The sequence below is a fragment of the Phascolarctos cinereus genome, unplaced genomic scaffold (genome assembly GCF_003287225.1).
Source record: "Phascolarctos cinereus isolate Bilbo 61053 unplaced genomic scaffold, phaCin_HiC Scaffold_726;HRSCAF=1367, whole genome shotgun sequence".
NCBI classification, from domain to species: domain Eukaryota; kingdom Metazoa; phylum Chordata; class Mammalia; order Diprotodontia; family Phascolarctidae; genus Phascolarctos; species Phascolarctos cinereus.
The window spans coordinates 37,219,026-37,234,294 of NW_027556098.1; the positions used below are offsets into that span (position 1 = coordinate 37,219,026).

At 39.3% G+C, this 15,269-nt stretch overlaps 1 protein-coding gene across 1 annotated transcript in view; it reads right to left on the reverse strand.

The window, feature by feature from the left end:
• Positions 1–15,269, reverse strand: part of TBC1D8 (TBC1 domain family member 8) — a 132,979-nt gene that overhangs the window by 78,502 nt on the left and 39,208 nt on the right. The window contains 1 exon segment of the mRNA XM_020992866.2: positions 454–609. Within this exon segment, the coding sequence (XP_020848525.1) occupies positions 454–609 (156 nt within the window).

Sequence of the window (15,269 nt, forward strand, 5' to 3'; positions counted from 1 at the left end):
TCAAATGGTTCAGTAAAATCTTATAAGCCCAGTGCAAAATGATATCAAGGTTTACTTTGGAATTAGGGAAGACTCAAAGAAATTTCTTCCTATGCCAAAGAAGTTTATATATATATATATATATATATGCACACAAGTGAGTATAAAATAGGGTTAGGATAACAAACATCTTATTTCCTACTCAAACACACTAGACAAGCTCACTGAACCAATGAAATGCACCAAGCCTAAGAACCATTAGGCAAAGCTAAGATGCCCCTGAGTTATGGCCAGCAGGTATTTTGATGGTTAAAGCACACAAAAAACCACACTCCCACCCTCTCCAAAAAACAGCCAATATGCTTATACCCATAAATCAGTTTCTAAAAGGAGGTTACCTTTAGCTTCTCGGACATGCATATTCAGCATGCTCAGACATTAACTTTTGGAATTTATTTTTGGTATGTAACTCACCAGTGGCTATGGCCCAGTAAACTTCTGATCCATTCAATAACTCACCACATGCTATGGGAGAGTAAACCTGTGATCCAGGAACTTGTAGCAAAATTCGAAAGGGGGCAACACGTGCATTGGAATCCAGGACTGCATCCAGTGCGCCTACCAAACGACCTTAAACAGAAATGACAAAAGGGGTACCTTTGAGCAGAGGGATACATTTGTAAACATATCACGATGAGAACATCACATGACGGTTTGAATCCACTGAAAAGTAGGTCCTGGAGTTAGAGGACCGGGGTCTCTGTTTCTTCATCTGTGTCTATCATCCTCATCTTCATCCAAAAGTCAGACTAGAGCACTCGATCAATCAATGAACATTTATTAAGCACCAACTATGTGTCAAGCACTCTAAGTGCTCGGGATATACAAAGAGGCAAAAAAAACCCCCAAAACCAAAAAAACCCAGTACCTGTAAGAAAGATTTTAGGGGGTTAGGCTTCCACAGCACGATAAGAAATTCCAAGATCTTGTGCACAGTCCCTCAACCAATCAGAAGGTACTCCAAACTTTTCTATAAACAACTAGTTCTTAAGAAAGAGCCCTAGAGGCTAACCCAGTTGCAACCAGCCAGGTTCAAGGACAGGGCCGGGCAAAGGCTTTTCTCCACTGTACTTGCTTAATATGCTTATTGAATATGAACTGACACACCCTAAGGGCATGGGACCTATGAAATGGACGGAGATAATAGAACATGGACCAACATGTGATGGGTTGTCCAGGAAGGGTGTAACTCACATGAACTAGATCAGTAGGAGCCGTGATAGGTGGAGTAGGGATCTTACTAACCCTTTAAAAGTTGATTCTACTAATGAATCAGTGCCCGTGCTACTAAAGTGTGTTGTGCCCACTTCTCTCACAAGAAGTATAATAAAGACTTTCCTTCACTCACTCACTGTAGTAGATTTTTGTTTCAGATTTTTCTAACAGTACCTGCCTTGAAAGAGTTTATAATCTAATCACAGAGGCAACATGCAGACAAATATAAAAAGCAATCAATATACAGGATCAACAGGAAGTAATAGAATTTAAAGCGGTTGGGGAAGTATGGGACTTTAGTTGAGATTTAAAGGAACTTTGAGGTGTTTGTCCATAGATCCATGGTCCTATGATTTAAATGGGAATCACGTTAGATAATACTGTTTCTAAAATGACATCGCAAGCTTCCTTGCCTTGTCATACTTCAAGGATATATAATTTTGTCAGCACGGGCACTCCTGCCACTAAACACAGATCACGGCACATCTGTGACAACTCTTCAAGAGTTACTGAGGCAGAAAAAATTCATTACCCTGCAGCAAACATGAGGATGAGCCCTTCTGACCTCTGCCAGGTTACTTTTCTGAGGGCTGAGAGACACATAATCCATAGCTTGATCCACATGAGAAGCGTTTTAAGCTTGGTTGGATCTGTCTCCTTGTATAAGAGTACTGTTGCCTTAGATTTTAAAAAACCCAGGTCTCTTCAGGACCTCTGATAGAGGTTTCCTTAGCACCCCAATCACAATTTAACCTATTCTAGATGACTTACAATCTTCTTACGAAATCCATTGTTGTACAGTATTACAAATACATTAATGTCTTTGGGGCTACTTAGGACTATTTTGCCAATACAGTAAATGGTCTCAAACTGGTGTGTTTCTGCAATGTTATCTCCTGTCTTATTTGCCACCAGCTACCTTTTTTTTCCCTAAGGCAACTGGGGTTATGTGACCTGCCCAGGGTCATATAGCTAGTAAGTATCAAGTGTTTGGTCTGAGGCTGGATTTGAACTCAGGTCCTCCTGACTTCAGAGCTGGTGCCCTATCCACTGCGCCACCTAGCTGCCCCCAGCTATCTCTTCTTACGTCAATGTCTGCCTCCAGCAGTATCTTTCCTGCTTCTTCCCTATTGCTGATTAGGAATTTAAATTAATCAAGTATATTAAACTGGTAACCATACTTTTACACATAATTCTCAGTCTATGCACTCGGATTAAAGGACTAAGTCTTGCTGGACATAGCAAACCTATCCTTTTCACTGGCTGTTGTATAGAAAGAACTTTGTTACCTTTATATTGCTGCATAAATGCAAATTATGAATAATCATTATCATCACAACAAATACTATGCCAGTCACAATTATTGTCGCTGCTTAGAAATCTGTTTTTCTCTTGGTTTGTTGAGGTGCTTTAGACAGTTGACAAAAGTCTGGCTACCGAATAAAGAGAATATCAATAACTTGAGTCAGAGGACCAGGGTGACTGGAACCCTCTGTGACATTGAAAAACTCGCTTAACCTTTCTGGGATTTAGTTTCCTCATCTATAGAATAGGAAGTTAGAAATGGCTTCTGATGTCCCTTACAGTTCTAAATCAACAATCCTAAATGGGTCATTAACTTAACAAAGACATTTTAAAATGTGACATTGACCCAAAGGTGAAATAGAAGATGTACAGCTTTCCCTCAGTAGAGGTACTCAAGCAGAGGCTGAAGGTTACATTAAGCAGCTAAGTAGTATAGTAGGTAGAGAGCTAGATTTCGAGACAGGATGATCTTAGTTCAAATTCTACCTCAGATCTTTACTTGCTTTGTGAATCTGGGAAAATCACTTAACCTCTCTCAGCCTCAGTTTCCCCATCTTTAACATATATACCTTACTGGCTTGTTGTAAGGATCAAATGAGATAACCTATGTAAAAATGCTTTGCAAACCTTAAAACGTTATTGTGAGAACAGCTAGATGACATAGTGATAGATAGAGCACTGGCCCTGGAGTCAGACCTGAGCTCAAATCTAGTCTCAGATACTAGCTGCATGACCCTGGGGCAGGTCACTTAATCCTGATTGCCTCCAAAAACAAAAAAAAAAAACACTATTATGACTTCCCAGCCATATATATGTGTGTGTGTGTGTGTGTGTGTGTGTGTGTGTGTGTGTGTGTGTGTATGTATGTGTGTATGTATGTACACACATGTATGTATGTACATACTATTTATTATTGTTGTTGTTATATATTATCGTACATTGCGTCATGGAGAAAATTCCTTTCTAATATAGTTTAGACTAGATGCAATGGAATAGAAAAGCATTTATTGAGTATTTGCTATGTGCCAAGCACAGTGCTAAGCTCCGTGATTCAAATAGAAAATTGAGGGAAACGACACAGCTAGAAGTGTTCATGTTCAGGGCAGATGGAAAGGCTAGGTGGTCCTTAAGATAGGGCGGAGGTCAGATGCCAATGCCTAAGGGTCCAAAGGGCAAAACAGATGGTATGACCCATCCAAAAAGTATAAAACTACTACATTTAATTTTTTTGCTTGCAGAAGAAATTTCACCTTAAAAATGAAAAACTTAACTATGCACATGATGTTACCAGATCATCTTGAAAGTAATCCTCTTAGTTGGAACTCTTTCTTAACCCTTGGAATGGCTGGAATTTAATATTACCATAACTACTTAAAACTTGTTTGGGGTTTTTGTGGTTATTTCAGCTTTTTTCAATGAAGCACCCTACCATTATCTTCAACATACCATAATAATTTCTAAAGGGAAATGATATTGGAGATGTCTGAAGTGGGATTATAGCTTGAGAAACAATGGCAGCACAAATGGTCCCCAGAAAATGATGGGTGGTAAGGGGTGGTGGCTTTGGGAGCCAGGACGGATCATGGGCATGGTTGTGTTACCTCAGGCAGGGATCAGAATCTAGCTGGGAGGGGGCATCTGGCATTCAACTGAGTGTCTTTCAACTATAGCCTTATTCCCTCTGGTTGGACACCCATCCTACGTCTACAGCTCTTTTTTTTCTTTCATCAGAAGTCACCTGTTTTATATTCTTCCCTCCCCCTTAGGCAGTTGGGGTTAAGTGACTTGCCCAGGGTCACACAGCTAGTAAGTTTCAAGTGTTTGGTCTGAGGCTAGATTTGAACATAGGTCTTCCTGACTCCAGGGCCGGTGCTCTATCCACTGCATCATCTATCTGCCCCCAGAAGTCACCTGTTTTAGATCTCATTCTATCAGAGACCTGACACTTTGTAAGATAATAGCTAATTGTCTGATCTACTAAACTGTTTTAAAATGTGAATGGCTAGTAAAAATGAATGTTCTACTTCCAGTGGTATTTCTATAATGGGAAAATCCTGGAAGTATGCCCAGAGGAATTCATTACGGTGAGAATTTCATGTCAGATGGCATAGACTGGATAGGAAAGACTCTTGAAAGGAAGGGGGAGAACCATGTCACAGAGAAAGGAGCCTAAAGCACTTACACCCAAAGAGACACTTACACGTCTCATGAGAAAAATTCAACACAAATACAGCACTTTACTATGACAAAGTACTTATATAAATCATTTCTTCGTCTATGAGCACTGCTTACCTTATAACATTGAAAGTATTATTAAACTGAGGTATCATATTGTATTATATACTGAGGCTCAGAAAGTTTAAGTGATTTGTCCAAGCTCACCCAGCTAAAAAGGGTCACTGCTATAACTAGAACTGAGGTCTCTTGATTTTCCTCATAATGGTTCCTGCTGCTTCTAATGCTAACCCATCCCTTTCTCTATTCAATTCTGCCAAATACTAGCCTAGTTAATTCATAATGTCAGGCAATGTACATGATAAAATATATTTCTGATCAGAGGTTTCCCTCATCTAGAATTTGAGAAATGTGGAACCTGGTTTTGTTTTTTTAGTGTGTAAAATATTTAAGGCTAAAACATCTTGTAAACATGACCAAAGCATGAATGAGAAGCAACCACACATTTTCAGTCATAGCTAATATGCTAATTTTGTTTTGCCTCACTATGTGTTACCAGAGGGTTAGAGACAGTGATGCAAAAAAGAGAAAAGAAAGAAAAAGTGTCAGTGAAGCATTAACAAAAACACAAAGAAAGCAAATCAAAGTTCAGGAGGAGACATAGGTAAATAGTGCAGTTTTGTTACTATTATGTTAAATTTAATATTAAAAAAGACAAACTAAATGGAACAAGTTTGTCATTTCATATACGACCTTTTTTTGCATATGAGTGCATAAAAAGAAAAAATGTTTTTAAGGAAGCTACTACTATCTCAGTCAGATTATCGAATAACATATAGAAAAATGCACATGTACTTCCCAGGAAAAAGAAATGAATGTCCAATTCAACATGGTGATAATTTCAACACAGATAAAAATGACAAAATGCAAATATTATACTCCCCAACATAGTCAGATGAGGCTTGGATGTGAACCTAGGTCCTCTAACTGCTGCTGTAACTTTCTATTAATTCACTGGCTCTCAAACCATTGTCCAAGGACAGCTGGGTGGTCTAAGTGTCCTCTGGTTTTCTCAGCAAGCTGTTCTCTTGTATTTAAATTCTTTTGTTCTTGGAAGGAATTAAAAGTAAATTATTTCCCCACTGAACATTCTCTTGTGCCTCAATTCACACTATTCCCCATATCCTCTGTCTCCAATTTTCCTGCTAAATTCTTGCCTGTCTTTTAAAGCCCAATTTGAAAACCCCCTCCCTCCAGGAAAGTCTTAACTGATTCCCTGGGCTCATAACAATGTTTCCCCTAAGACCTCACATTGTATTGTGTTTTGCACCTCTCTGATGCACTTATATATTTTTTATTATGTATCATAGCAGTGATTTGAGATCACAAGATTTGAATTCCAATTCTGGCTTTGGACAAATCAATTCACTTTCCTGGGCCTTGGTTTCTTCAACTCTAAAACAAACATGTTGGACTAGATCCGTGGTTCTCAAATTCTTGGTGTCAGGACCCCTTCCCACCCCTCACTCTCCACGCTTCAAAATTATTTCTCACGCTGAAAATTTAATAATCAGCCCAAGAGTCAGTTCAAGCTGGCTTCAACACACCTCTGTATATCTAATAATATTTACCAAACTAGAAATTAAAACAGGTTAGTATTATTATGAAAATTGTTTTGACTTCATGGACCCCCTAAAAGGGTCTAGCAGACCCCCTGGGGTCCCTGAACCATACTTTGATAACCAAAGGATTAGATGAAGTCTAAGGTCCCTTCTAGCTCTAAATCCTGTGAACCACGTGTGTTTATATCTTATTCCTCTACTAGACTGCAAGCTCTTTGAAGGAAAAGACTATATCTTACCTAGAAATCCTTTGTATCTCAACTACCTCCAGCACAGTAAAAGTTTTCCTTCACAACCTGCCTTCCCACCCCAACAGTGTTTTCTGGTGTTAACAGCAAGAAAAGTCTCAGCTTTACAATTTCTAGGTTGTACCAGCTAGAACATTCCAGATTCCTTTCATTTCAAAGGCTTTCTCCCTCTGTGACCCAAGGCCAGGAAGTCATCGCCCAGCTTGCTTTCATAATCCACAAGCAGCTGAAAAAGAAAGGGGCGTTGCTTCCCTGATCTCTGGAAGTCTAACACTTCAGCTATACAGATTCTCCCCTGGATCCATGACCCTGTCCCAATCTTCTGAGCTATAATCCGCTACAGTCCTTGGCATCTCTAGAACTAATTGGAGACTTCCAGTTCCAGGAGCCAAGATGGCAGAGTAAACATTAAATCACTGCAATTCTCCCATATTCACCTCCAAACAACCATAAAATAGTGCCCTAAAACAAATCCTGGAACAACAGAACCAGCAAAAAGATGGGGTGAAACAATTTTTGAGCCCAAGAAACTTGGAAGATCAGCAAGAAAGGTATGTCTCACTCAGGTGAAAGCAGGAAGCATCCCAGCAAGTTGGCAATGAGCCCCATCTCAGCAAACCAGCAAGAGATCATGAGCCCCAGTGCTGTGGAGCAGGCAAACGCCAACACCAAGACTCCCCACGTGCCTTAGCATAGCCAGGGGATTCAGCAGACTCCAGCTCTGAGAACCACCATGTGCTTCGGCACAGCCCAGGGCAAACAAACATCCTCCAGGATGATGAGAAAGTAGGCCAGACCTCCATGTACTTCTGTGTAGCCCCAGGGAAATACAGAAACACCTCACTGGGCCTCAGCACACACTAGACACCACCACTAGGACCCAGGTTCAGCACCAGATAAGCTTCCCGATCCCCACAGCCTCTAGCAGTGCTAGCCACCCCCACTCTATTCCTTCAGCACAGCACCAGATCAAGGGTCCCCCCCCTCCCCCAACACTAATTAGCTGTGTGACCCTGAGCAAGTCACTTAATCACTATTTGGTCAGTTTCCTCATCTGTAAACTGGGGATAATAATAGCACTTACCTGCCAGGGTTGTTGTGAGGATCAAATGAGATAATATTTATAAAGCGCTTTGTAAATCTTAAAGTCCTCTACAAATGCTAGTTACTATTATTATCATTTAGTAATATTTCACAGTTCAGAGAGGTCAGATGATTTGCTCAATAACCACAGGCTAATAAAGGGTAGAATTCAAGGGGCCTCAGGGCAACATCACCACAGCACCACATGAACAGCTAGGGCCAATAGCCACTGGTACAGGAAGCTTGAGACGGTGCCCCTTCCACCCTGGGTGCAGAGCTCAAGTTTGAAATAAAGGAAAAAGGCAAAAAAAAAAAATGAACAAAAAACAACAAAAATAATCTGACCATAGAAAGTTACTGTGGTAACAGGGAAGACCAAGACAAATTCAGAAGAGAACAATGTCAAAACACCCATGAGCAAAACTGCAAAGAAAAACAGCCCAGAAAGAACTCATGGAGGAGCTCAAAATGGGAAAAGAAATGAGAGTGATACAAGAGAATTAATGAAGAAAGAGTCAACAGCTTGGAAAACTGTATAAAAAGTAGGATTGGCCAAATGGAAAAGGAGATACCACAATCTACTGAAGAAAACAACTCCTTAAAGAGTATAATTGGCCAAATGGAAAATAAAGTATAAAAGCTAATTGAGGAAAACTTGACCTTAAAAGTTACAGTTGGGCAAGTGGAAGCTAGAACTAATTGGGCCAGTTTAATGATGACCAGTAGCATCAATTTTGGCTTTAAAACTGCCTTCAACAGACATATTCCTCATGATGCTGAGAAGTAAGAACAGCTACTCTCAAGTGCCTGGCCAGCCACTGCTGTCTCTGCATCCTGGCATCTGTCTCCAGGCTGTCAACCTACCTTCTTCATTACACTACATCAGGAGCTTTGCCCTTTTGTATTCCTGCTGAGGAAAAGAGCTGCTGCCCTTGCAGAGGCCTCCCCTCACTCTCTTCCCTCTTTGCTGCTACTAAAGACCCTACTTCTGTCCCATTTGCTATTTTTTTATGGATCACTTCCTCTTTTATCATGCTAACTGGCCCCTTACCTTCTTTCAGCTTTGGTAAATCCATTCTCTTATCTCAATGTTATACCTTATGGCTCTGTGGCCTACTTCTGACTCTTTGCAGATATGATACCTCCATTTCTACTATTCCTTTGAAAGCAGTGCCATTCTTCCTATTAACTATGGAAAATCATTCACAATCCTTTCAGGTAGGTAGTATTTTAGGGCGGCTAGGTGTCTTAGTGGATAGAACACCAGACCTTAAGTCAGGAATTTGACTTGAGTTCAAAATCCAGCCTCAAACACTAATTAGCTGTGTGACCCTGAACAGGTCACTTAACAACTGTTTGCCTCAGTTTCCTCATCTGTAAAATGGGGATAATAATAGCACCTACCTGCCAGGGTTGTTGTGAGGATCAAATGAGATAATATTTGTAAAGCACTTTGTATATCTTAAAGTGTTCTATAAATGCTAGTTATTATTATCATTTGGTAATGTTTCACAGTTCAGAGAGGTCAGATGATTTGCTCCTAACTATAGGCTAATAAAGGGTAAAATTCAATTCCTTTGCCTGTCATTTAAGGCCCTTTAGAATCTGGCAAAACCCTATATTTCCAGCCTCATTTGTCATTTCCATCCACATGCTCTGTGCTTCAATCACCCTGAACTAATCTTTATGCCCCATACTTTCCAGATTCTACACCTATTCTTATGCATTTTTCTGATGACTGGTATGATGCTCACCTTTCCTTCCCCTGTCTGCTGAATTCCTTATTTATTTTTTAAAGCCCAAGTCAAACACCAGTTTCTCCAGGAAGCCTTATCTGATCCTTCTAGTTGGTAATAATCTTTGCTTCCATCCTTTCCAAGGTCATCACACGGCACTCCGTGAGCCTTTTCTGTACTGCACTTACATGTTACTGAGTACTATGGTTTTCTGTGTTTGTCTCATCCCCTACTAGATGTGGGAACACCACAAGGACAAGGACTGTCTTACCCAGGCTGTATATTTCTAAGGTAATACATAACACACTGTGGTCATATATACAGCAGAATCTTAATAATTGTTTGTTGTATTATTGAATTCAAGTGGTAAAGCTAGGACTAAAACCCAAGCCTAGAGTTCTTTCCACTATGGTACCAACATGACCAGTACCTAATGAGAGAGTGTGTTATATGTGGATAATCTGGAAACAGGGAACCTGTTTTCAAATCCTGGCTCTTCTATTTGTTACTTGTGTGAATCTGGGTAAGTCAGCTACCATCTTTAGGTCTGTTTTCTCCTCTGTAAAATGAGATACTGGACTAAATGATTGCTTAAGGTTCCTTTCAGTTCAAAACCCATAATCCTAATGCACCAGGCATATCATACAGTGCAGAAAAGCGAGAAGAGCAGAGAGATAAAGTTGCCTGAGTAATCCCTAGTTATATATGCCGTCCTTTGACCTATTCATAAGGAAGTAGGCAGATAACTTCAAAAATGAAATGTGTAAAAATGAAAAAAAGGCAGAGCCCAGCCATGATGTACACAGGTGACCTTATACTGGCAATAACTGAAGAAGAAGAAGAAGAAGAAGAAGAAGAGAAGAAGAAGAAGAAGAAGAAGAAGAAGAAGAAGAAGCAGCTTTAAATTTCATAAAGGCTAGATTGCGAGCCACAAGAATCACAGGAAAGGAAAAACATAGGACTGAAGACATAAAAATGGATGAGAGACTAACCAAAGTTGTTGATACATGAGAGAGGAAATGCCAAAAAGTAATTTTAAAATGAAAGCAGGAAAAACATCAAAAGGTAGAAGATATGAAAATTATCAACTGATTTCTGAAGTCAATATTCGTACATATCACTCATGTATCTCTCTTACCAATTAGGCAAATTATTCCACTGACGTGGCAGTTAGCTGGCACAGTAGATAGAGCACTGGGACCTGGAATCAGGAAGACCTGAGTTCAAATCCAGCCTCACACACTTCAGTAATTGTGTAAGCCTGGGCATGTCACTTAATCTCTGCCTCAATAAATCAATAAACATTTATTAAGCACCTACTACATGCTGAGCACTGTGACTTTCCTTCCCTGTAAAATGGGAATAATAATAGCACCTTGGTGTTTTTGTCATTTAGTTGTTTCAGTTGTGTCCAACTCTTTGTGACCCCACTTGGGGGTTTCTTGGCAAAAATACTGGAGTGGTTTGCCATTTCCTTCTCCAGTGGATCCAGTGGATCATTTTGTCAGGCAATCAGAGGTTAAGTGACTTGCCCAGACTTACACAATTACTGAAGTGTCTGACAGTGGATTTGAATTCAGGTCTTCCTGACTCCAGGTCCAGTGATCTATCCACTGTGCCACCAGCTGCCTCAATAGCACCTGCCTCTCAGGTCTGTTGAGGAGTAAATGAGATAATATTTGACAATGCATAGCATGGTGCCTGACACATAGTAGGTACTACATCAATGCTTATTCCTTTCTTCTCTTCCCATAGACACTGACTGGGGGGGTTTTGTTTGTTTCTTTGTTTTACTTGCTAGTTTTAAATATCAAAGCAGTAATGGTACAGTAACAGCCTTTAAAGGATTTCTATCAGACAGAATATTGTTAGCCTAATCAGGGGTCCCTGTGTTCATTTTAAAGTATCCATGCTGTATTTTCCCCAAAGTGTTCTTTCACTAAATTTTTTTTCCCTCAAATTTATTTGGGTTAGCTTTCATCTCATCCTGAACAAAATAGAGCTTGCAGCAATGAACCTTGTAAGGAGCTCAGCAGCTACTGAATTCCACACTACAGCACACACTGGTTTAATAGGGATCCACAATCCTAAAATCTTTGACTGTTCAAGGAAAATCCAGAAAGGATGTCTCATAACACTTCTATTTTTAGGCCACCAGAGTAACAATAGAGGACACTGATTTCAAGCAATAATTTTTGTAATTAGGATAGAAAATACGGAACAGGGGGCTTAGAAATAGTTTGTTTCTGAATGATGGCAGTACAGCCCCATAGTTCTCAGCTTGTAATCCTTCCTTCCTCCAAACACGTAAAATTCTGTATCTGCCATATTGTCTTATTCTTTTTGCACAACAGTTATTCTATACAATCACATATACCATTTCCCACCAGCTGTACTCCTGGATTCAATATCACCACCATCATGATGATCCCCACACTGGGTACCTTCTCTCCTTCACCCTCCTCCACTTTCAAGCTTCCTTGTGTGCGTTGTCTTCTGCCATTAGAGTCTAAGTTCCTTGGCATGAAAGACTGTCTCTTTTTCTTATCTGTATCCTCAGCACTTAGCATCATGTGCCAGGCACATAGTAGACCCGTAATAAATATTTCACTGAATTGCACCATTTGTATGCTTTATCGCACCCCACCCCTATTCAATGTTAACAACCAAGAAGAAGAGGCAGTTTGGCACAGCAGAAGACTTCACTGGTCTCAAAGTTCTAATCCTGGCTCTTATCTCTGCTAACTCTGAAACAACACTAAACAAAGCATCTCACCTTAGATACCTGAGCCATAGTGTTCCCATCTCATAACAGATGCAATAATAATTGTACTACCTAGACACAAGATTGTTGTGAAATAAGTACTGAGGAAATTGCCAAGAAAATGTGAGTTATTAGTTCCATTTTATTTTTTTTAATGAATGAAAATCCATCTTCTCTCCCTCTCACCTCCACCCAATATTGAAAAAGAAAAATGAAACCCTTGTAGAAATGAATTATTATTCCTCAATTAATTTTGATTCTCTATTCCCCCTTCCCAGGCCTTCAGACCCAACACAATGTTTTTCACATAATAGATATTGAATATATGACTGTTGAATGAATGTTCCTGCCAAGTTTAAAATGACAGCTACCAATGAATCTGAAATACTCGTGGGCAAAGAGGCCTTCCAATTGTTGTTGATTTTACATAACCCATAAACTAGGCCTCTATATTATTACACACAACAGCTGCCCAATGCTGCTTGTGCTCTTCCTGGTAACTGTCCTATAAATTTTTTTTTTAAAAGGTAATGCCATGAAAAACAAAAATGCTTTTTAAAGAAGGTCACAAAATGAACATAAGAGATTTCAGAGAAAAGCCAAGAGGCAATTGTTTTTGCTACATGAAACCACAGTCACAGGTTTTCCTGCCTGGCTTTATGCCCCAGACACAATAAATCAGTTCAGACACATGACAGAAAATTCTATCACACTAGCCAAGAGTTTGTCATGATTTTGTCCAAGCTTCCCAAATGTGATCAAATGCAAACAGAGAAGGGACAATAACATTCTGGGTCTGCATTAGGAGCAGCAGTCTGTCAGGATACTGAGTTTTCATCTATTCAGCATGGTCTATGTGAGTTAGGGAAAGGGGGGGAAATGGAAGTAAAAGAAAAACTCTGTAGTCATAAAAAATACTCCTGACAGAGACCATACTGAACATCCCCCACAGGCAAATATTTCAAGAGAGAAAACAATTACAGTCCTTATGTCAGATTATGCATCTATTTGCTCTCTCAACAGGAGAGGACCTCCTCCTAAATTCTAATGGGTTTTGTCAATCCAGATGGCCAAGAAAAAAAGTGTTACATGAAATTGAACCCAGTTTTCATTAGAAATTACTCAGTTTTTAGAAAGCCTCATTATAATAAACCAAGAAACTCCAGGGCTATTTTCAGACACTGCAACATAAAGAGTAGGTATAGACTATAAGGTAACCAAATCATCCAGGAAGTAGCCAAAGATAGGTAACCGAATGCTTTTTCTGCCTAACTCATTCTTTATGCTATATTGGGTACAAGGTCAGAACTTAAGAAAAAAAAAAGTGGGGAAAAAGCGTAGTATGTCAAGGACATATGACACCTTTGAGATACATTATGATTATTGCTTTCTGACTCAGAGACTTGTCGCCACTTGTAATCCATATTATAGATATGGACCAATATCTTTTAGAAGGGGACCCTTCACTTCCTCTGGCATAATGGACAGCAAGAGAGGCCTGGCTTCTGATCCTGCCTCAGACATTTAGACATTATGTGACCCTGTACACATTATGTGATCTTCCTATATATATATATATATATAATATATATATGTATGTGTATATAATATATATTATATACAATACATATTATATACAATGTATATGTATGTGTATGTGTATATGTATATGTATATGTATATGTATATGTATATGTATATGTATATGTATATGTATATGTATATGTATATGTATATGTATATGTATATGTATATGTATATGTATATGTATATGTATATGTATATGTATATGTTAACTTTAAAGTGCTAGCAATGAATGAACAAGCATTTACAAAGGGATTGCTCCATGCCATTCCCAGTGCTGGAGATACAAAGACAAAACCAAAACACGTCCTGCCCTCCAGCAGCTTAAATTTTATCAGAGGAGACAATATGTACACATATAAGCATATACAAAATAAATACAAGGTAATCTGTAAGAGGAAGGGAGAGGAAAAGAGATTATTGAGATTATTATTACTATCATTATTATTAATATTGTTATTCCTCAATGTAACACAAATTCTCATCTGTAGTCCAGATGGAGAAAAGTCTGGGAAAGTCTGTCATCTTGAATCATGGCCACCCAAAGAACTTGATTCATCATGTGGGAATTACATCACCTGGCTATTAAGGGAGAGTTTGTTGTATTTCCCTTTTTTCCCCTTTCCTCAAAATTGTAATAACTCAAAAAGCCAAAGGTATCCCCAGCTGGACACCTAAGCTAAATATACAAGGATTTTTTTCCTATCCCTGACCCACCACACTACACTCACATGTATTTAATTATAATTACAATGGAGCCCACTATAAATGTGTGTGTGTGAGAGAGACTGAGAGACAGAGAGAGATGGATGATTGTGGGCTCCTGTTATTACAAATTCCTTTTAGTGATTCCAAGAATAAGATCCCAAGGAAACAGCCTTAAGACTTCATACTCATCCATGCTATCATGTTCTATAGTAAGGCTCCAGAGTAACTGCACAAATGCTCAAAATACCACTGCAAATAGAATTAGGCTTTAGCAAATGCCATCATAACATCCTGTTCAATATAAATGAAGTTATTTCCATGTTATACAAGCAGGCCATATTAATGCTGTTTGCTCATGTGGATGCAAGTAATTTTATATCATGAAAATCTCATATACTTGATGTTTTCACATGTTCCCATCCATTTGGCAATCAACCTATATAATAAAGGTGGCAGCCTTTCCCCATAATATTAGGGAGAACAACGAGCTGTATACCTTTAGTTATAAGGTGAAGAGAAGCTTAAAATGTTAGGAAGTACAATGAAGGGGTGTCTGTCCTAGGGCAGGGACAAAGGCTAAGAAGAAATTATAGGGATTGGGCATGGGGAACCTAAGACAGCAAAAAGTTGGGCTTTTTAATCTGATACATTCCCTTAATAAAACACCAGGTCCTGGGGGTTGAACAGAGAAAGATGTAATGTCCACTGCTTCGTACCTCCCCTCTTCCCCATTCACTTTACAGGATAAATGATAACCTGTACCTCCTCCATGGAGCTTGAGGCCCCTTCA